The 21,272-nt window shown below is 43.9% G+C and overlaps 2 protein-coding genes across 6 annotated transcripts; one reads left to right on the top strand and one right to left on the bottom strand.

The window, feature by feature from the left end:
- Positions 1-3,131: 3,131 nt before the first annotated feature.
- Positions 3,132-11,633, bottom strand: LOC102054519 (probable 2-ketogluconate reductase). Of its 4 annotated transcripts, none has more exons than XM_014282060.3 (7): positions 10,996-11,633; positions 10,290-10,534; positions 7,685-8,069; positions 6,254-6,425; positions 5,255-5,433; positions 4,425-4,521; positions 3,132-4,019 (listed from the first exon to the last, which is right to left on the bottom strand). In XM_014282060.3, the coding sequence occupies exons 2-7, from the start codon at positions 10,488-10,490 to the stop codon at positions 3,863-3,865; spliced, it is 1,191 nt and encodes a 396-aa protein (XP_014137535.1). In that variant the 5' UTR covers positions 10,491-10,534; positions 10,996-11,633; the 3' UTR covers positions 3,132-3,862. The 4 variants fall into 4 exon arrangements, with proteins under 4 accessions (XP_014137535.1, XP_055560950.1, XP_027664849.2 ...); XM_055704975.1 differs by having other exon boundaries at positions 7,685-7,887; positions 10,290-10,402; positions 10,996-11,088; XM_027809048.2 differs by lacking the exon at positions 10,290-10,534 and having other exon boundaries at positions 7,685-7,887.
- A 645-nt stretch (positions 11,634-12,278) lies between these two features.
- Positions 12,279-20,758, top strand: TXNL4A (thioredoxin like 4A). 2 transcript variants are annotated; one of them, XM_055704976.1, is made up of 4 exons: positions 12,279-12,400; positions 12,586-12,759; positions 19,662-19,765; positions 20,477-20,758. In XM_055704976.1, exons 2-4 carry the CDS (start codon positions 12,607-12,609, stop codon positions 20,646-20,648), a joined length of 429 nt encoding a protein of 142 aa, XP_055560951.1. In that variant the 5' UTR covers positions 12,279-12,400; positions 12,586-12,606; the 3' UTR covers positions 20,649-20,758. The 2 variants fall into 2 exon arrangements, with proteins under 2 accessions (XP_055560951.1, XP_014137534.1); XM_014282059.3 differs by lacking the exon at positions 12,279-12,400 and adding an exon at positions 13,889-13,966 and having other exon boundaries at positions 12,621-12,759.
- Positions 20,759-21,272: the final 514 nt, after the last annotated feature.

Below are 21,272 nucleotides of genomic sequence, written 5' to 3'. Positions count from 1 at the left end.
GGTGGGGAAAAGAAGGACCACATTGTTATTTCATGGCATCTGTCATGAAATATTTTCTTCAGTGATACAAACTAAAGGATCTGACTATCACATTCATGTAGCAAACAGGTGGCAAACAAAGGTGAATTCAGTCTCCGCTGGCTGTTTAGGACCTTCTGGAAGGCTTCAAGCCCTACAGCAGGGGATGGATTGTATGCCTGCCTCAGCCACTGCAGTGCAGGGTCCTGGGGCTTCTTTTAAAGTCTGCAAGAGGACTAAGGCTAAGCACTGGAACAGATGGCAGCACAGGGTCCATCCCTTGGGGTGCCCTGTGGGGAAGGCGCACCCCACAGGACGCTGTAATTGCTCAAACCAGAGTGGTGCTGGTCACCAGAACTCATCCGTATGAGCTCTGAGGGAGCTGGTGGTCCTCATCCTGCTGGCATCCTCCAGCAAACCCGTCATTTTCTGATGAGTGCAATCAGCAAGGGGCTCTTTTGCAGGCTCCTAGCTGCCCCAGGTCATTCCCAAAATGAAGTGTTCAACACAAAATGTTACCTAAGTAGAGAGAGATATTTAATTTAAACTTTTCAGAATTAAAAAAAGCTTTTCTTTGTAAATTTAGCTGCCTGAACTTTGGGAACTAAAGAAGCAATAATAGGAGATTGTGTGTACAGTCTTCTGCTCCCTGATCTAGAAATAAAGAAGGAAGTCACACTGAGAAAATATCTTCAGTGTAACCTTGGACCACGTGTCTCCTAATGAATGTGTTTCATTGTTTTCTTCCAGTGTCCAGGTCAACAATGAGAGATTAAGTGGGTAAAGAACACACTGGAACTACAGCATGCAGAGTGCATCTCACTTCAGCACATAAGCTTGAAGTGTTAATGTACTTTAAAACGAGCAGGCTTCTCATTTCTGCTGCACTATGCGTTGATTATTCATCACAGCACTCTTACATAAATATTACTGTAAAGACTGGAAAATATTACAGAGGGATTTAGTGATAGGAAAAAAATAAAAATAAGTATTTGTGCCTTATTTTCTCTTTTTTGTGGCTTATGAAGAAGTTCTGAAAGATCTTAAGGAGGATGTTCACTAGTACTTTTTTTGATTGTTTTTACATTACAGCTGTTTTTACAGTTCCTGAAGTAATAGGAATGCCAAGCAAGGCTAGAAATTTCTGGCCTCATCCACCCTTGCAATTTGCTTAGGACTAGCCAGAGCAGTAACCCTCCCTCCACAGTCTGCGTATGGAGATTACTGAGGTCCACGTGCACTGGCACTGCAGCTTCTCCCTTCAGCCAGGGGAGCAAAGCCCTGGCAGGGCAGGGCATGGTTTATAGCAGCAGCCCCCTGCTCTCCTTGCTGGCTGCAACTTGCCTGATTGCAACGGCTGTGAGTTGTACAGGGGGTCTTGCTCACCTTGGCACTGAAGAGCCCCTGTGCTGCATCTCTAACAAGGGTCAGATTCCCAGATACGTAACTTAGGAGGGGCTAGGAATAAAGGGTGAAATCCAGTTAAATATGTGACAAAATTCCTACTGGGTTGAAAAAAACAAGGTTTTCTGAAGAACAGCCCTCAAGTTAATCAGCCAAGTTGCAATTTTGCGCCAAGTACACATTCCCTGGTTCTCCAGTCATTCAGTTTCAAGAAGATCACTCCTGAACTTCAAAATATGAGGAAAAAATAAACAAAAGGTAGAGTTATGTGACACCACAGTGAGATATGATAAGAATAAAAAAGGTATAGCTTGATTTTCCATTTTCTGTTCACACGTCCAGGAAACTGTGGAAGTCTGGAATTCTGTCCCTCATGGTCTGTAAGGTTTCATATCACTGCCACCAGGCTCATAACACACAATTATTTCTCATTAATTACTTAGTTTCAGACCATCGATAGTCTGGTGCAATATAACTCCTTCTCTATCCTGAAATCACAAATTACCATGTCTAAGCAGTTTAGGAAAATGTTGGACTAAACACAGATTGTGAAAATAAATTGCATTTTTTCACCATGAACTTTGAGTTATCAGGTTAATTTTTAAATGCTTCATTGCAGACATTTTTGCAGCCTGAAGAGACACTCATGTCTTCTTAACTGCAGTGCCTTCTTCTGAGGTTAGCAACAGTTATTTAAATAATAGATGCTAAGGCAAGTGTTTCCCAAGGACTTATGCACTCAAAATGTGGGTTTTTTTCTTCAGGAATCATATATTACCTGTTTGCGGTTCCCCAAGGGTCTGTGAATTGGCAGTGGGGTTGTTTGTTTGGTTTTGTGTTATTTCGTTTTTAAAAATACACTATTTACAGCTACCATTGATTTTCTGTAGGAACTTTAGGAAGAGCTCCAAGGAGAGTCGTTCAAGGGTTGAAGATTTTGGAATCCCCTATAGCTGTACTTGCTGTTGTCTTGTTAGTAGTATTTCACTATTTGCATCTGAATATCTAACTCTTGCCCTGTCTATGCTTCCTGTGCTAAAACTTTGTTTTACTGCCCCTTCCAGAAGCCTGACCACACTGCAAAATAATGGAAAGGGTGCCTGATCTTTTGGAGGTGACAAATTACTGAATTTTCTAACTTTGTTGCTTGCTCAGAGGAAAGAGAATGTAAGAAAAAGCTTGGCCGTGGGCTGCAAGTTAGGATCATTAATTTTGCTTTAGGCTGTTCCCTCACCCGTGCAATTTCAGGGGTAGATCCACTATTGTTTCATGGCCAGTCAAGATAAAAATATCATTTTTGTCGCGTGGAGGAACTAAATCTCTTGGGATTTACTTTGGTTTTCAAAGGATCCCCTTAGGAAAATCAATGATACTTTTGCAGTGATTGGCTTTGCTCTGATTTAACACGTAGATGAAGCAGAGCTCTTCTTACATGAGAAGACCTGAGGCCTACAGTCATTTCAAAGGAGTCTGCCTTCTTCAGTGTTTTGCTGTAAAAATAGAATATTGCAGTATTGGATGAAAAGTGTTTCGGGATACAGTCAAAGTTCTGTGGGGAATTAATGCTCAATTCACCTTTAATATATTGGATTAATATATACACAAACTGCTTGGTGTACTTCTCATTACGTAGCAGCAAGTACTGGGAACAGAACACAGGTATTCACTGAAATAATGGACTGAAAAGATCAAAATGCATAGCTGCTTAGTTTAACATCTTCAAACAAAACCGTTTAATTAGTTCCTCTTTATTTTTTAGAATTGTAACTAACAGTACAGATCAAGCCTTGTGAGATGATAGCTTTGCAGTATCGTGACAAGAACAGTGCAGGAACAGGTTGCTTTTTTTTAGTTTAAAAGTGGTATGTAAGAAACAGTGCCTTCCCGTACACACGTGTAGAAGAATGGTTGCAGAAGCATGGCCTTAGAATCTCTGAAGATCTGCACAATCCAGGCCTGGTATTAGAATAGGCCTGTAATGAGAATTGTACTGAAGTTGCTGTGCTGAAGTTAACAAGAAAGGCAGCCTTGAGCTATTCTTCAATCCTGAGACCAAGTAATTATGTTGTGCCAACAGGCCGTGGCTGTAACAAGCTACAGCTGCTGGGAAAGCAGGTGCAGGGCCAAGCAAGATAGGGACCGGTATGGGAAAATAGGGAGTAACAAACTACAAGGCTGAAGCACAGCAACACAATTAGCTACATGGATAGAATGCTTATTTTAGTCATGATAATTAGGGGTGTGAGAACCATGCGCGTTGAGAGACTACTAACCAATTATATTTCTGCTTTACGAATATGCATGTGTATCGGTTCTATATAAGTAGTGTTAGAAACTAATAAAGTTGAGCAAGATGCATAACTCATATTGAGCGTCTTCTTGACTCCGGTGAGCCCTTCTTCCAACACACACGAGGTTCAGCGATGCCACCTGGCACGCATCATTTGGGACACACTTCACTTGGGATGGGTTGGCCATTGAGAACAGCCAGCATATTTGCTATCGCTTCTTCCGCCATCATACGGATAGCTTGGACTGTTGCAGTTCCAATGTGAGGGGTTATGATGATGTTATTTAATTTTAATAAAGGATGATCTCTGTAAGAAACAGAAAGAACAGCATGTATTACACGAATTTACTCTGCAGCTATCAATGCTAGTTGTTAAGAACTGAACCTCAGGAAACAGCAGTGGCATGTTGAGATAAAAGGGCCACAAGCACAGAACCAGCAGAGCTGTAGGGAGCTGGCTTAACCATTTCTTCTTCCCCTCTACCCGTCTCACTGCCCTGCCTGTCCATTAGGCTGGCAAGGAACTGACAGAGGTGGGAAAGGCGAACAGTTTGGCATTTACTTATGATTATGCAAGACAGGCTGAGGGTTTGCCCTTAAACAGTGGACTTAAACAGAGAGACTCCCTGGAGAAATCAAGATTATGAGCACACTTCTGCACACAGTTTAAAACCTTTCAGATTAATAGAATGGAAAACAGGTTTTTCTTTACCTTGGCAGAGGCTCAGGGTATGTCACATCCAGAGCGGCAGCCCTAATAACTTTATTGCAGAGAGCTTCCACCAACGCATCTTGATCAATAACGGCACCTGCAGAGAAATGAAAACGTGCTGTGGTGATGAGTTAATGAACACATTTTTACCTGGGAGTAGGGAAAGGTCTCAAGGGTCTAGCGAGAACAGTTAACAGGATCTCTGTCTTGTTAGGAAATAGGATGTCTTCCCAATAACCGTTTACCAAACAAAGAAGAGATTTTATTGGCTAATCTTTCATTAGAGGAGGATTATGGTCCACTGCATAAGGCTTTTTCTGGGATGTGTCCGGTTTCAGTCTTTTCCTCATTTTGACAATGATTTCCTGTACTATTACAGGCAAATAATTTAATCTCTTCAAACTTTCTGCTCATTCATCTCTGCTTTGTTTACTGAAACTATGATCTCTCTCATATGCTTGTTCAGTGCCAACAGATCTATAATCGCATGGGAGGTTTATTTTCTATATAGCTGTTCCAAATGAAACTTAGTTTTTTCCCTGTACCCCATCAGTGATGATAAACCTTTCAATTATTTCCACTGAATAAAGCTGTCTCTAGGATAAGGCTAAAGAGAACAGAACACCTGCTGAGCATCCCTAAATTCCATAGGACCTTTGAACACAGAGCATCTGACCTTGATAAATCATTCATTTCTAGACTGTCAGCTGCTTCATGACTCAAACAACACAGCGACATCACAGACAGGCTGGAGGGGGGAATGTCAACATAGTCAGACAAAACACAGTCTTAACTGCAGAGCCATAAACACCGCTTTTGGATCATCCTACCTCGGCTGATGTTTATAAGAGTAGCTGTGCGTTTCATCAGCCCCAGCTCCTTTTTTCCTATCAGTTTGTGAGTCTCAGGAGTCAGGTTCACAATCAACATAACAAAGTCAGCTTGCTGCAGCAAGTCTTCCATCTTCTCACAGTAGTGGGCACCAACTGCCTCTTCCTCCTCCTGGCTCCTGAAGGAAAAATATGCACACACCCAAACTGACACAACTATTTCTCACTGGTGTTAACAATCAATCAGCTCTAGGAGAGATCTGGAACAGCGCAGAGATCACGAGGTTTGAGGCCAAGGTAAAGGAAAAGACATTGACAGGTACAGAAGGTGGAAAGGAGGCAGGAAGGATGTGGGCTAGAGGGAGCAAGAGCTAGAGCACTGGTGGGATGCTGAAGGAGTGATGTATGTGTGAAAGCAAAGCACGCAGGCAATATTAGGAGGTTGTTGATGCAGTCAGACCCCGCTCTTCTCTCCTGCCTCTATGCCAATCCCTGTAGAGTCTCTCCTTGTGTGACATGCGCCTTAGGACTTGGGAGTGGAAAACGGATGAAGGGCAAGTGAAGTCCAAAAGGAATGGAACTATGAAGCTAAGAGAAGTGAAGATCCTTGTCACTGATGCCGGTGTGATGAGCGATCTGGCTGGGCTAAGGAGAGTGGTGGCCAGCTGGGTGGCTCAGGGGTGCTGCCAGAAGCCAGAAGAAGAGTCTGGCAGGACAGAGGACATAACAAGGGCACAAGGCATGGTTTGCTTGGGCAACATCTTCAGGAAGGTTACACAGCCCTTATTCCAACGGGCTAGTAGCTAACCAGGGTGGAGCGAGCGCAGGAGGTGAGGGGGAGTTGCTTCCCGAGGAGCCAAAGGGAGGAAGTGGCGGCATGCTGGTGCTCCTCATGCTGCTGACAACTGTCACAAGTGCCTAGGAGGACCAGGGATGCAGAGCAGAGCCATGGTTTCCCTCACTGCCCCATAACTACATGCAGAAACCAGATGTTTTTACCTCTGGTGCCTGTTATGGTACAGGATCCTCATGTCGAAGGCTCTGGCCCTCTGAGCCACTTTGTACCCAATGCTGCCCATCCCAATGATGCCAAGCGTCGCTCTGGTTACTTCCACTCCCAGCCAGTCAACAGCAAAACACTTTGTGTCTGGAGAGACGGCCACCTGGCAGCCTGGATGTAAACACATGCTAAATGGGTACAAACCAACCATACGCGTAGGTTTGGGGGAAAGATGAAGTTTCTCACCACCACAGCAGCAGGGCTCTGTCTGGAGCACCCCTTGCAAAACATCCTTGCCAGTTCTGACTGGTTTACGGAAAAGCCTGGACATTGCTATTCCCTGCAGCCAGGGCTGGAGCCAGTAACACAGCCACAGTGGGGTCCCTGGTGGGTGCTGTACTGGGAGGAATGGCTCCTCATGCAATTCACTCTTCTGTGGCTGAAGGATCTTCTTGGAAGCCAAATAATATCTTCTTTGACACTTACCACCTGTCAGGCACTGACCCCACTTTTTTTTAGCTGGGGTAAATCTCACCATTTCTCTCTTCAGTCACAGCCCGAAGCAGCCCCACTGCTTGAGTGGGGGTGAAGGCTGCAAATTCCAGCTCAGCCAGGGATCTCTATAAGCTTTTCTACAAAGAACCTGAGGTCCAGCAAGATGCAATAGTGAGAAAATATCACGGGAAAAGAGGTGTTATTTCATGGTCAGGGGTGAAGCAGCCGTGGCAGAAAGACTATGAGTCCCTGAAGACAGAGGCAACCTCTTGTGATAGTCTCTACTGACACCTTCCTTACCCTGCAAGGCACTCGCACAGCAAGGGCATGTGGGGAAAGGGCCTGCCTTTGACAAGGACTAACTGTGGTACTCTTTGGAATAACTTTGCCAGAAGGATTAGCAGCTATTTCAATAATAATGCTAATGCTTTTCTGGAAATACAACCCATTGGTTTAGACAAACTGTTCATAGAAGCAGGAAAATAATGAAGAGTTATACCAGTTACTGCTTTAGAGATGGGGACATGACCATTAATGCTTTGAACCCCCCCATAGCTCTTAATGCTTGTTCCGTGGGGAAATGGAGAAGTGGTGACAGTTGATTTGGATGCATTTTGTATTCAGTTTTTACAGCTATAAACTGTAAAAACCCACCCAGTGAACACCCAGAGGAGAATTAAGCCCCAAACATTATTCCAAACAGGATGTCACAAGTGACTTTAAAATGCATAATTGAGACAAAGCCCTTACTCTCGTCACCATTGCCTTAAAAAGAAGTGGGACACAGGAGTAGAGGCCTCTGAAAACGGAGTCCTCAGACATTTTTTCCCCTGTATAAGCATCCCAAATATTGATTCTAAAAGATCATCTGTATCGTAGCAAAAGTGAGACATGTTAAAGAAGTAGCTAAGAGCCAGGAAAATTTAAAACCTTACCTTCCACTAGCCTTCTGGCAGAGGCCAGCATCAAGGCCATTCCTATGTCTGCTGTTGAGTCCGCCACGGCATGTGGGGTGTTGGTCACTTTTACACCAAACTCAGAAATCATTTTCACGTCTAAGTGATCAACTCCAACCCCAGAGTTTCCAATTACTTTTAAATTAGGCAGGCTTTCTAGGAGCTCCCGGTCAATAGTTGGTCTGCATTCAAACACGAAAACAGATTGGATTTTTTTGCTCATTTCTTTTTTGTGTTCAAGAAATTCCTTCATGGTGATAAGGTGAAAGTGTTTCTTCAAAAGTGCTGCAAGGTTTTCCAACACACCATGAGTTCCTCCTATATCCAGAATCAAAATGCCCGGCAACTCTGTTTCTGCCATGACCTGCAACAGGGGAATAGAAGAAAGACTCCTTTGTGCAGGAGAACACCCTTAAAGGAGCAATGCTGTGGTGGTCATTTAAATTCACATCTGTAAAGTAGGGAACTGTTGGAACTCAGTACTGCTTTTAATGATACAGAATAAATCCAGTCACTTGGTACTTGTGTGGTACCTTAGACAACTTCCCAGTATTTTCACTGAGTGCTGATTTAGACTGTAACACTAAGGAATATCTACCTATGTAGATCTAAATCCAGTCTTATGAGGTGGTGTTCTCAAATAGTTTCATTTCAGTCCTGAAGCAATACTGATTTCATACAGATCTGTTAGCTTCTCAACCTTACTCACAAATTCATTTCTGCAAGCAGTGCCATGAAACACAGGCTGCTAGAAAGTTACTCCAAGTTTCTTGCGTATTGATTATGGCTGGAGAAGCTGCAGGTAGCGGCGCAGGGAGGCACTGAGGCTCAGACGGGTCTGACAAACACCTGTCAGGAATGGTTCAGGTCTAACGAATTTGCACGATTAAGGGCCATCCTTGGGCAGCTGCCACACTGCTCGCCTTCAGCGTTTCAAACATCCAGACCTGTGCCTGAACTTACCTCCTGCAAGATTTAGCACACCCATGCCCACATGCTGAACCAGTGGGGAAGAGCACCGAGAAGATACTGCAAACCCCACTGACAATACAGACCTTCACACTGGAACTTCTCTGCCCAGAGAGTTTTGAGCCCAGTCCTCTACAACACCCGTGCACACAAACTGTATCCTGCAGCAAGACAGGGGCTGCGCAGGTGGCCACACACCTAACCAGAGGCAGCCCTTACTGACAAAAATGGCAGCTGAAGGTTTGCTGCCTGCCTTAAAAACAGTCATGTCTAATGTCCTACAGTTGTTTCCTGTGCTCCATTCGCTTCAGGTCTCTGTCCCATACTGTGCCCTAGACCTGCGTCCAGGAAACCTGTGTTGTGCTAACTGAACCTGAACAGTTTCCCACGGCAGTGTGCTGATCTGTTCTGGGCACACAGGGCTGGGCAGAAGTTTTCTGGTTCTTCAGTCCTCTCACACAAGCCTTCAGCCAGTAACCAGGATTCAAACCTGTCCCAAAAAAGGTGTCAATACAGTTGGAAGTTTCTCTCAAACTATATTTAGCCTTGTCCTGAGCAAACTCGGGCTTATCCCAACTGGGTCTATTAAATGCTTACAATCTAGACACCAGTAATACTGCTTTGTCCTGGCCTTGACCAGCATTTCTGCCTCAGTTCCACTCTGCTGCAGTACATGGGCTAGAAGGAGCCTCCGTGTTAGGACAGGTCTGCAGTTCACCACAAACAGTGTCTCTGATAACATGAACCAGTTCTGAGCAGCAGCAAACAAAGCTATGAGATGAACAGTGCAACCATATTGCAAAGGCATACCAAGTTCTTAAATATATCTAAGGTATTTCTTGCCAGCTGAGGTATTTTGAAGCCTGCCAGCCCCACATGGTTGTGAAAATTGTGCAAAGTTCCCAGCTGTAGTCTGTAAATTTCTTATGTGTATCACACAACATGACCTTAGAAAGATAAACTAGATTCATCCTCCAGAATGAATGACGCATAGAATAAATAAAAGACAAGACTTGATGTACTATGATGATCTTGTCCATCTTCTTGATGATCACACCTTGATGCTCCTGCAGCAACTTATTTAGACTGGATGGCAACTAAACCTTCTGTTGTTAAGTGACAGAAAACAGCACTAAATATGATCAATGGACTGGCAGATGCCAGTAAGGTAGCACTGTCTGACACCACTTGCTTTTATCACCGCTTCCTCCTCCATTACAATACACCACTCACAAAGGTAAGAGTCTGACCCGCATTCATTTTAGAAGCGCTTCCTAAACTTCATAAGCAGAAAGGTGATCCATGAGGAAGCAGTGCAGTGCAGCGAGAGCTGGTTTAGCTTTAAACAAACCAGCTGGTGTGCTAGAAACAGGCTAGTTGCAAGTAATTCATCTTTTCATTAGCAGGGACCTGCTGAGTCCACCACAATTTCAGCCACATTTGATACACGTGTGAACACTGGTTCATGCAATAGAAAAGTGCCAGGCTGCAGCTTTGGTTCCAGAACTAGGCTTCTGCAAGCACCAGGTACAATCTCAAAAAATTATACCGACAGTAGTGAACTAAAACACTTAAAGGAACCTGGCAGAGGGAAGGGGGCTCTCCAGATACCAACCTTGGCCTGAGTAGCACTAATTGTTCGTCTTCCAGCATTACATGGGCATATCTTGCATCTCTGTCTGTAATTTGCAATCCTTCCATGACAGTGAAGTCCATGTGAAGCAATAGCTGGATGAGTAAGCTTATAAGCCAAATTTGACTGGCCAGAGATCAAGGGAATCGGTTTTAACAGACTGAATGCTTTGCTCCTTAACATAATTCAGTTATCAGATGTCTTGTCCAGTGTGCTAAATGTAACACCTGTTAAGGACACGACAGTTTTGGTTTTGGACCAGTATCAGCTGCAGTATCACTAACTCTCTTTTTTAAAGCTGTCTCTCCTCACGTTTTCTATTTACATAAGATTATCTGCTTCCATGTATGTGTATCTCTATAATCATACATTACACATTGATAAAACATATATGTATTAAGTTCTGGCCCTTACATTGCAAAGAAAACTTTGAAAATATGACTTGAATTAAGAGAAATGGCACACAAAAAGGACTGCATTAAGGATGAACTCCAGTGCTAACTGGTGCTGGCCTTTCCCCTGTGGTGTTTGACTCACTGCTCGCAGACGGGCGGGCGGGCGCTGCAGTATCACTTTGGGCTTCTTCGCCAGACCAGAGCAAAATAAACCTACATAGCTTGTCCTAGCTCTGCTTTAAACGCAGAATAGATCCCTCCCAACAACTTCTGTATAGAAGAGAACGGATTACCTGAGTATCAGCCAACGGATCGAGCAGGGCTGCTTCCTGACTATCGCTTTCGGTTTCCGCCCCATCCCGACCCCGGGGCAGCCGGGGCTCAGCGTCCCCGCCCCGCAGCTCTGCTGAGCCCCGCCGCTCCCCTGAGGCCCGCCGGGCGGCCGGGCCGGGGGCTGCCGGGGCGCTGGACCGGGCCGGGGGCTCTCAGCGGGTCTCGGGCCGAGCTGCGGCTGGCGGGCGCGGCGCTGCCTCTGCCCTCCCGGCCCCGGCCCCGAGCTCTCTGGAGGGGGAAGCGCAGGGCGAGGACGGGCCTGGACGGTTCTTGCGGAGCTCCGGAGCACAGCGGTTTGGTACAAATTCACGCTGCGGTCCCAGGACTGTTCCCGCAGCCCCAGCTCGAGCTTGCCTGGATTTTTTGTCGCGGAAAATATGCTTTTCTCGCAGTCGGCTGCAAGCTAACCGTTTAAATGAGCGCGGTGCAGGGTAACATAGATGCCTCTCAGGAAGCAGAAACTGGCCTGGGCCGCCCCACCTCGATGGCCAGCTCGATCCTGAACCCGAGGGCTGCACGGCCCGGTGTCCCCGCTGATGGTTTAAGTTGCGGCGGCCGCCAGGCGCGCTCGGGCCGAGCGAGCGTCACGAGCAGCTGGCGCCGCCGGGGCCGGGCTCGCTCCGGGCGCGCCAGGGACAGCGCGGGGGACGCCAGCGGGGCGGCAGGCTGGTGCCCGTTGGGCGGGGGCAGGTGCGGGCAGGGTCCCCCACAGCCGGGCGGTGCGGGGGGCTCGCTCCGCCGCTCCACCTCCTCCCCAGGTCCGTGGGAGCACGGGGCGCTCGGCAAGGCCCGCGGAGCGGCCGGCGGCGCGGCTCAGGGGGCCGGGCTGCGGCGGCCGCTGTCTCACTGGCACCCGGCAGCACCCCCCACCGGGCCGGCTCCGCGGCCCCTTGCCCGGCCTGGCACAAGCCGCCCGCCCGTTTGGGTGCGCCCAGGGCCATGGCCCCGGAGCCGGGCCCGCCAGGCTGGGGCTGGCGTCGCAGCGCAGGGCATGGGGGTATGGAGGCCCACGAGCGTATCCCCCCTCTGCCCGGCCCCAGGCACGGCTGCGCGGCGCTGGCAGCACTGCGGGCCCCGCCGTGTCACTGCCGCGGCGACGAACGAGGGCGGCAGCGACCCCCTACCTCGGCCCCCCGCCCCCTTGGTACGCTCCGAGCCGCTCCGCCCCTCCCCGCCCGTCTTCACACTTGGTGCGGCCTAAGCCGCCTCCCCTGCCCCCTCGGCGCCCGGCCCCGCCCACTGAGGGGAGCCCCGCCCCGTCGCAGGGCGGAAGCGTCTTCCCGCCGGAAGCGCGTTTTCGCACTTCCGCTTCTTCCCGCGCGGCGCTGAGCTGCCCCGTTTCACTGAGAGGAGGACGCCCACGGGGTGCGGCGGGATGGGATGGGGCCGGGGTGCTCGGGGGGGGGGGGGTGCGGCGGGGGGGGGGGGTGCGGCGGGCGGGGCGGCGGCACGGCTGTGCCGGGCCTCGGAGGGGGGGGGGGGGGGCTGGCGGCGCGGTGCGAGGCCGAGGCCAGGCCGTCAGCCCCCGGGTGGTTGCTGTCGCCCCGCAGGCCCGCCGCCAACCCGCCAGGATGTCGTACATGCTGCCGCACCTGCACAATGGCTGGCAGGTGGACCAGGCCATCCTCTCGGAAGAGGACCGGGTGGTGGTCATCCGCTTCGGGCACGACTGGGACCCGACCTGCATGAAGATGGATGAGGTGTTGTACAGCATTGCTGAGAAGGTGAGCGAGCTGGGAGGTGAGGCCGCCACATTCTGCGCTGTGTTTCAGGTGGTTCACAGGAAGCCTGAGGCAGGCTGTAGCGCGGTTTCAGGGGAGGGATCCTCACTTTAGAAGGCAGCTAGAAAGTCACTTGGTTTGCTTTCATGAGTGTCTCCTAAAGTCAGTGACTACCCTGACGTTTGTAGTTAAATAGGGTGAAAAAACCGTTGCAAATTCTAAAATCAAAATCGTTGCTTGTTAATAATCTGTCATTTAGTGAATGTCAGCATTCAAGCAGAAGCAAGGGCTCAGTCATAGGACTGCCGTGGCTATAGGTAATGTAGCACTGTCTCTTTGCAATAAGAATGTATAGTAGCTTCAGATTGCCATTTAATTAACTTGAAAAGTTACTTTCTTTCTGACTCTTAAAAATGGCGAGATTCTAAAATGTACAGGATGGTGTTGAGTAATCTATTGATGATATTATTCATGGAGGCAGATGGCATTCCATTGAGTTCTGTGGGCTGAATTAAATTCTAGGAGCCAAACTCTGAAGCTGTTTTCAGATGGAAACTGAATGCCTGCTGACAGCTGGTCACTCACTTAAGATAGATGCTGAAGAAAAATTGGATTGCTAACGTACACAGTCAGCTATAATTTACCTTTGATGTATTTGGTAAGGGCTTTGCATGGTGGTAGATGTAGAAAATTGACAGCTCTTCCTTAACTGTGCCATATAGAAAATGAAGTAAAATCTGAACCAGAAGTGCTAACTTGGGTAGGAAAAGGACTCTGCTATCTTCATGTAAAATGGTGTGCATGCTGTGTAACTTGATGCCAAATTCTTATGGCGTACTCATTTCTCTTTTAATGTTATTTTTAAATAAATGAGCTTCAGCCTCAAAGATCCCTACAGTGGAAGATGTATACCTATAGCCAAATGTTGAGGCATAATAGAAAACAGTAAGGAGTTGTGATGTGGTTAAATTTAGTTGTTTTGTGTTTAACGCGGTGGGAGTGTCTTGTGCTCAGATACTGTTAGTATCTGCTTTTGGCAGGATGCTCGGCAATTTGGCAGACATTGGCAGTTAGGGGTGACTGGGGGAAGAAAGAACAATATAACTTCTTATTTAAAAATCTCCCTCTGCAGAAATGGCAAATTAAAGGGGGAGATCCTTCCTCATCCTCTTGCTTACAAGCCATGTTTGGATCTCTGCTGTTTTAAAGAGTGAGTAAAAGTTCCAATTGTACAGGTGTTTATACTAGAGAATAATACAGAATGTTAATGTGCTGTAATTGCTGGCCACATTTGAAGAAAATGTAGCCATATTTTACATTTGTTACCATGGTGCAATATTTTTCAGTTTGCAGCATATTTTTGGGTAGCAGTAATATTTATCTGTACTTTATAATAGGAAACAGGATTTTTTCAGTTCGAATCTTTTGGGAGAAGAAAAACTAGAACACTATATGAAAATACAAAGCAGATTATTTTCACTGAAATGTACCCCACTTCCAGTTGACTGTTTTGGTTTTTTTTTTAATTTTGTCCACCCCCAGTGTTACATGGAAAAGAAGCAAGGTTTCCCTGAGTTTCAAACAAATGATAAGTGTAAGATGTTAGGGTTTTGCTCTGTCAGGGTTTCAACCAAACGTGTAAGAACTAAGTTTCACAAAATTCCTCTGGAATACCTTTTTTAAAATGCACTTTTTTTAAAAAAGGACTCAGTTATAAAAACCCATCCCCTGAAACACAGGGCTTTGGCTGCTGAATTATTTTTAATACCCTCTTTTTAAGAACTCTTTAAAACCCATGATTTACCTGGGACTAATACTGTAAATCTGATAACCTTTTGTGAGACCAGGTCACTGTAACAAATAGGTTGTATTGGGTCAATGTGGGTTTAGGGAGGATTGCTCAAACTACTTATGTTTATTTAACCGTTATGGGAAGTGTGGGTAGCTGTGGATTTTGCTCAGACATTAGTTGTGCCTCTGCCTTTCTATTAAGATTCCTTGAAAAGTCAGAGAGAAAAAGAAACGGGGCAGGGGAAGGGGGAAGTATAAAAACCCCTATTGTATTGGTATTATAGTTACTGCTGTAAGTTGAGCAAAGCTAATCCATTTACTCATGTCTAGTTTTCAAAATTATTAGCTGTAAGCATTGCTCTCAGCAGTATACTGTCTTTCTCTTTTCCTCTGGAAACTTATCACCTTAATTTACAGCATAATTAGCAAGAAAACAAATTGAAGTAAGTGTTGACAGTACAGACTTGCAAGTTTGTACTAACTGCATTTGCAGCCTCTTTCAGTTCAGTAATGCAAGTCTGCTAGCCACCTTCAACTTGAAAAATTTGTTGCAAAAGCTAGTCTCAGTTTCTGTGTGTTTTTTTCCTATGAGTTCCCTGTCCATAAAGACAGCTAAGCATTAAAAACATTGTCTAGAAACTGGTTAGGAAGATAAGGTGGAATCTTGGATCTGGTCTCAGATTTCTTAGGTATTTGCTATATTCACTTTGGGCCACAAAGTAACAAATGGCTGTGAGATTTGCTTCCTGAAGGGAAGAAAAAAAAAAAAAAAGTATTATCCCTAGCAAAATGTAAGAAATGTCACGATTGTTGCCATTCTTCCTAGTCATTGATGATAATGCTTTGGCAATCTTGTGTTGTAGAAATACATTAATTTTTATTTTTTTTTACGTTGTTAATGGAGAAAGTCAGGAGGGAGAACTTCAGAGGACAAATGAGATTTATTTCACCTGGCATGCGTTTTTTCCTACATCTGTGTTTCCTGAGTACCATCTAAGTGGGTAGTCTTGATCAAGATAGAATACAGAATCTGTACCTAATGTTAAGGAGCCCTGTAGATTTATAGTGCTTTATAGTCTTGAGCCATTCTGTTTAAAGATTTAATAGGAGTCCACCCGAGCAGTTATGGTTTTGTGAAATACTAAAATAGCCTGTAACTGTGGCTAGGCAATAATGTACTTTTGGGTTTTGTACATGTGCATTGAAGAATGTAGACTAATCTGCGGAGCTACAGTAATTAAGGAAAAAAAACCCAACCCACAACCAAAATTGAAGCCCAACCCATGAAAGTAAGTCTGATAACAGTTTGAATCCATGCTGTTGTTTGACTCCTAGTTTCCTACTCCATCCTGTCCCCATGGACAGCAGCTACAATGGCCTGGTAGGGCAGAGCAAGTTTTGAATTGAAGGTGGAAAAAGGAAGTCAGAGTGTCAGAAATAAATAAGTTCAAAAGTTAATATCTATTTTGGTTTTCTGCTGAAAATGTTTTTATCTTCAGGTGCTGAACAAGTGTGGAGCTGTCCAAAAGGAGATCTATTGCTAGAGTTGGATGGGTTTTGTTTGGGGGTTTTTTGGTTTTGGTTTGGTTTTTTGGTTTTGTCTTTTTGTTTGTTTGTTTTCAGAAAGCAGCTGATTTACTAAAATACAGTAAATTTGTTGCAGTTTGTTATGAGGTAAAGTACTTTCAGAATAAACTTGTGTTATTGTGTCCAGCTTCTAAGGTACTACAAGTTTTTTTGGATATTGTCTGGACAGTGAAATTCTGGGTTACATTAACAACCTCAGTGTAGTCTCAATTGTTAACAACTGCAACTGCTTTTATTTAGTGTGGTTTGCTTACTCAGAGTTACATTGAACTCTTGTTCTGAGGTCTCTGTGCTGTATCCCCAGTTAGCACTCAGAAGTCAGAAAGAGAGCTTCCTAGCCACCACTGCCTTGAAATGGTAGTGAAACTTGTTCTGTATAGGAATGTGGGTTTTGAACTGACAACTCTGTCTGGGGAATGGATTCGTGTCCCAGTGGACAGGGAGAGGTTAAGCTTTGGTTTGTCTCCACAGCCTTACTGGCTCAAGTATAGATCAACTCCTGCATCCATACCAGCCTGAATCCAGAAATACTTTGATTCCTTTTGCTTAAAATGAAGCCTAAGTTAAGGCCTTGTGAATTAACAGCTGGCTGTGTGCAAAGCTGTCTCAGGGGCTGCTCTCTACTGCTGTATCTTGGCTCCAGTATTCTGTCAGAGACATACGTGCTGCTTCAGGCTTTAAAACTGGTCAGTACTGGGCAGAGACATTTAAGTAGTTTGGCAGGGCTTGTCTTGAATTAAAATGCCTCTTGGGGACAAGCCACCCCAGTCTGTCATGGCCAGTAAAAGGTATTATGGCCACTGCAGTGCTTCTGCATCACCCATTCCGTATTTAGCATCTTACCCATGTTTTTATCTAGCTCATTTTTGGGCCTGAATCCCAGTCTCCTGCTGCTACGTGTACTGGGGTGTGGCATGGCAAGGCCCATGTCACAGGCAACCTTGGCAGCTGGTGTCCAAACTCAACCAAACACATCCCTATTCCATGCACTTGTAAACTGAGTGGTTTTGGAGTGGTAATCTTGTCAGATTTGAAATTAAGAAAGGAAGGGGTAAAGAATGAGCCACTTTAAAGTTCTGGATTCAAATTTGAGAGTCTGTAGCTGGCTTTGAGGCCTGATGTAGGCTTCATGCAAGCCTTTGAGCAGGTAACTATCATCAGTTTCAATTCTGTAATGGTAGGAGAGAAGGAAGATGCCGTTAATGTCTGAGATACTTTGATTACAGTGATAACTTGCATATATGCTGTGCCAGGGTGGTTTGAATCCTCTGGTCCTTTTGAGGAAGGTTTATATAATAACTTATTTAAGACTTGGATAGTCTTGTTCTCTTTTCTAAAATTTTAGGCTTTTGGTGTTCATTGTTAGTGACAAGCATTTCTGGTTCTGCAAGAGCTCACTAAATTAAACATATATAATGTAAAACTAACTTTAAAAGTTTTGTTGTTCCAGTACTATGTGGAGTACCCTGTTCCTGGAAATAAAATTTTGGTTTAGCAATGCTTTTGTAGTAGCCTTCTGGTGTAATAACATTGTAGTCTCCTTGGACTAATCTTTCAGTGCACAGAGCAGGTCCTAAGAATGTTGACTTAACGCTTGGTTCAACTTAAAATTATTTTCTAATATCCAAATTAAATAATTGTTCTAAATTTAATTTGTCAGAATTGCCAAATGTATTGTAGAAATTTCCCCACATGGTGAAGCTGTGCTGCTGATGCTGAAAATGCCAGCAGGAGGGAAGAGGAAATGATAGAAGAAAATGAAAATGGCTCTTCAGGTTTTGTTGGTGGTTGTTTTGTTTGTTTGTGTTAAAAAAAAAAAACCACACCGCACCCACCCACCCCCCAAATAAACCCCCCAAACCAGACACAATAACTGTCTTTTGCTTCCTAAGGCTAACCAGGAAGTAACTTCAATCACTTTTCAGCTAAATCGTTGACTCTGAACATCCCATTAGGTTTCTTAGGAATCTTTCATATAAAATTGAAATGGATATGCATGATCACTTTGGAGGCTGTTAGAGTTTGATACTGTGACTTAACTGGGGTTTTCAGGCTTTACCTCTTGCCTGTTTTGGAACATGGCTTAAATATGGGATGTTTTCATTAGATTATTGATAGAGTCTAGGATTATAACTGGCTCCACAAAAGCATAGTAAAAACTATTTAAGTGCTGTTTCACTCCAGAAGAGATCGTACTTTCTTCGCTAATAATACATATTTACATCTTTGGAGTGTGACTTAATTTTTTTTTTTATAATTTAGAAACTGACTTGAAGCAGAAGTCCATCAAAATTTATTTACTGTGTGCTTCTGGGTTTTTTGTAAACAAATGTCTCCATACTTACGTAATGAAAGTACTTGCTAGGATATTTAAGTACAGGGTACACCATATACAATGTTTTTCTGGTACTGTCTAGTCCTGTTGACTAAAATAAAGCATCTTTACATCAAGCAGAAATTATACTTTTCATAGGATTTCCACACATTTGATAGCAGAATTAACAAGTGGGAAGTACTGTGACAAACAGTAAGTTTGTCATAAATCTTAGACCATATGTGTTAACCTCAGACTGGTAATTTTGTGTAGTGAGATAGGAAGGACCAAAATTGTATTTGTGTGTAAGCAAGGATGGGGGGGGCAAGGTTGTGTGCATGGTATAATGAATGAATATTTGGTAAGACACCTTACAGTTAAAGTTTTGTGTAATCTAGATGCCTACTGACCCATATTGTAGTGTCTATGTGTGTTAATTTCTACTGTACATGTATGAGCTATGTTTAGAAACAAAAACCTCCCCTAATTCCACTTAAGGTCAAATGTGCTACATCTAGGAAACAAAAATATGACATGGTTTTCTTTCAGGAATGAAGGCATTAACTATGACATTAAAGGGGAAGAGTTCTTCTGCATTTAACTCCGTTAACTCTGTAAAACAAAAGCTTGTTCTACCAGAATTGCCCAGAGAATAGCTTCTTTTTTTCATTATGAATTAAATTTTTAAGCTTTACACCTCTCAAAAAAGCTATCAGTTTTTATTATTAAATTATCAGTTTTATTTTCATTTAATGAGCTTTGTTAAACAAATTAGATGGAGGGAGGGGGAATGCTTGGAGGCAGACACCAGGGCCTTTCAGGTCATTAATTTGCTGAAGTCTATAAGCAGCTGATGACAGAGGCAAAATGTGTCAGTTTGGCTTGCACTGAGCAGTTACTCCCCTTGTTTAGAGCCGTGCATGTCACTGTGAGGTCCCAGCTGTATATAAAGGGCATTTGTTTCTGTGGGCGCTGATGTAGCATAGTATCTTCCCAGTTAGTACTGGATGTGAAATAGGCATCTTGGCTCTCTTTAAAAATATTTTCCATCTTCATTGGTTGATGTGGTTACTGTTTACTGTGATTTTTTGTCAATATTTTGGAAAATAAATGTTGCAGTAATGAAAGCTTATGTCTTTTAATCAGTAATACAAATAATCAAAGACTTGGTAATATATGTTTCCTTTTATATTTCCTGTTTTCTTCTGTTTAGGTAAAAAACTTTGCTGTTATTTATCTTGTGGATATCACTGAAGTACCAGACTTCAACAAGATGTACGAGTTGTACGATCCTTGTACTGTCATGTTTTTCTTCAGGTACATGGTGGTTCTAGAGTGTAACTCAGTTACTGTTTTCTTTTGTGTGTGTGTCAAGTTCAGTGTCTCAATAGATCATTTCTAAATGCACATTAGCATATTGATGCTGATATTTTAATTATTCTACAAAAGAGTAAACTGATTCAATAGAAAAATAGCTTGTTTTCCATTTAGTCTAGTAATAGTGTTTTGATAATAGAGTACAAATTAGTGATAGTGGAAACTGGTTTTATTATCCATTGTGTTTAGTTTTGAATCTGAAACTCCCTGTATAGAACGCCGTGGTAATATGGCAGTCAAGCTTGTCAGACTTGCTCTAAAGATATACCCAAACTATTAGGGAGTCTTGTGGACCTACAGTGTTTACAGTGATAAGAAAATGTGCTGCTGACAAGTGTGGAACTCTCTCTGGTGTTAGACAGCAGTGGGAAAGAAATACAAACAATGCTGAATATGCCGAAGGATAATTGCACTAAGTAGCAGTCTTGGGGGGGTGTTTGCAATCTTTATTCTAGCTTTAGAAATAGGTAGTCAAATGTCAACTTGAGTGACAGGAGCAGATACGCTCTCTCAGGCTTATTTTGCAAGGCTGTTTGTGTTATAAGGGCTTCTTTTAAGTCCTACAGAGCATTGCTGTGGGGGATATAAAGGTTTGTTTCTGAATTACTATACCATATTAACTAGTCTGGTTTTTTTTCTCTCCCTTTAAAGGAACAAACACATCATGATTGATTTAGGTACAGGTAATAACAACAAGATCAACTGGGCAATGGAAGATAAGCAAGAGATGATTGACATTATAGAAACTGTTTATAGAGGAGCCCGCAAAGGTCGGGGTTTGGTGGTATCGCCAAAAGATTATTCCACAAAATACAGATACTGATATTTCTTTGGGGCTGCCTTTCTGTTTTTTAACCCTACATCCACATAAATCTATTGTTGTGTATGTGTACATATATATATATTAAAAGAAAAAACCTACAAATCCTTCAACTTTGAGCATTTTTTGAATTATTTAAAAAGTTTTAATTCTGTTTGCAAAAGTAGAAGACACAAAGCCTGGAACTGTCTGCCTGCAGTAACACTGTAGGTGAATCTTGGGGGTTTTATTTTTGTATTTTGATGACTTGACTTTGTGCTTTTGGTATTATGTATTTTTGTACACAAAAGGCCTGTTTGCAGAAAAACATATGAAGTATTTTTTTTTTTACTTCTATTATGCAAGTATCTGGGAAAACTATGCTATAGCTTTTTTAAAAGAATAAAGTGAGTTCCACTTACCTTAATTTCCTTTAGCTTGTAGAAGAATGGCTGCAGAAGCATGGCCTTAGAATCTCTGAAGATTGCACAATCCAGGCCTGGTATTAGAATAGGCCTGTAATCAGAATTGTACTGAAGTTGCTGTGCTGAAGTTAACAAGAAAGGTAGCCTTGAGCTATTCTTGAATCCTGAGACCAAGTAATTATGTTGTGCCAACAGGCCGTGGCTGTAACAAGCTACAGCTGCT

The sequence above is a fragment of the Falco cherrug genome, chromosome 3 (assembly GCF_023634085.1).
Source record: "Falco cherrug isolate bFalChe1 chromosome 3, bFalChe1.pri, whole genome shotgun sequence".
In the NCBI taxonomy this organism is placed as follows: Eukaryota; Metazoa; Chordata; class Aves; order Falconiformes; family Falconidae; genus Falco; species Falco cherrug.
This window is presented reverse-complemented; position numbering and strand designations above follow the sequence as displayed.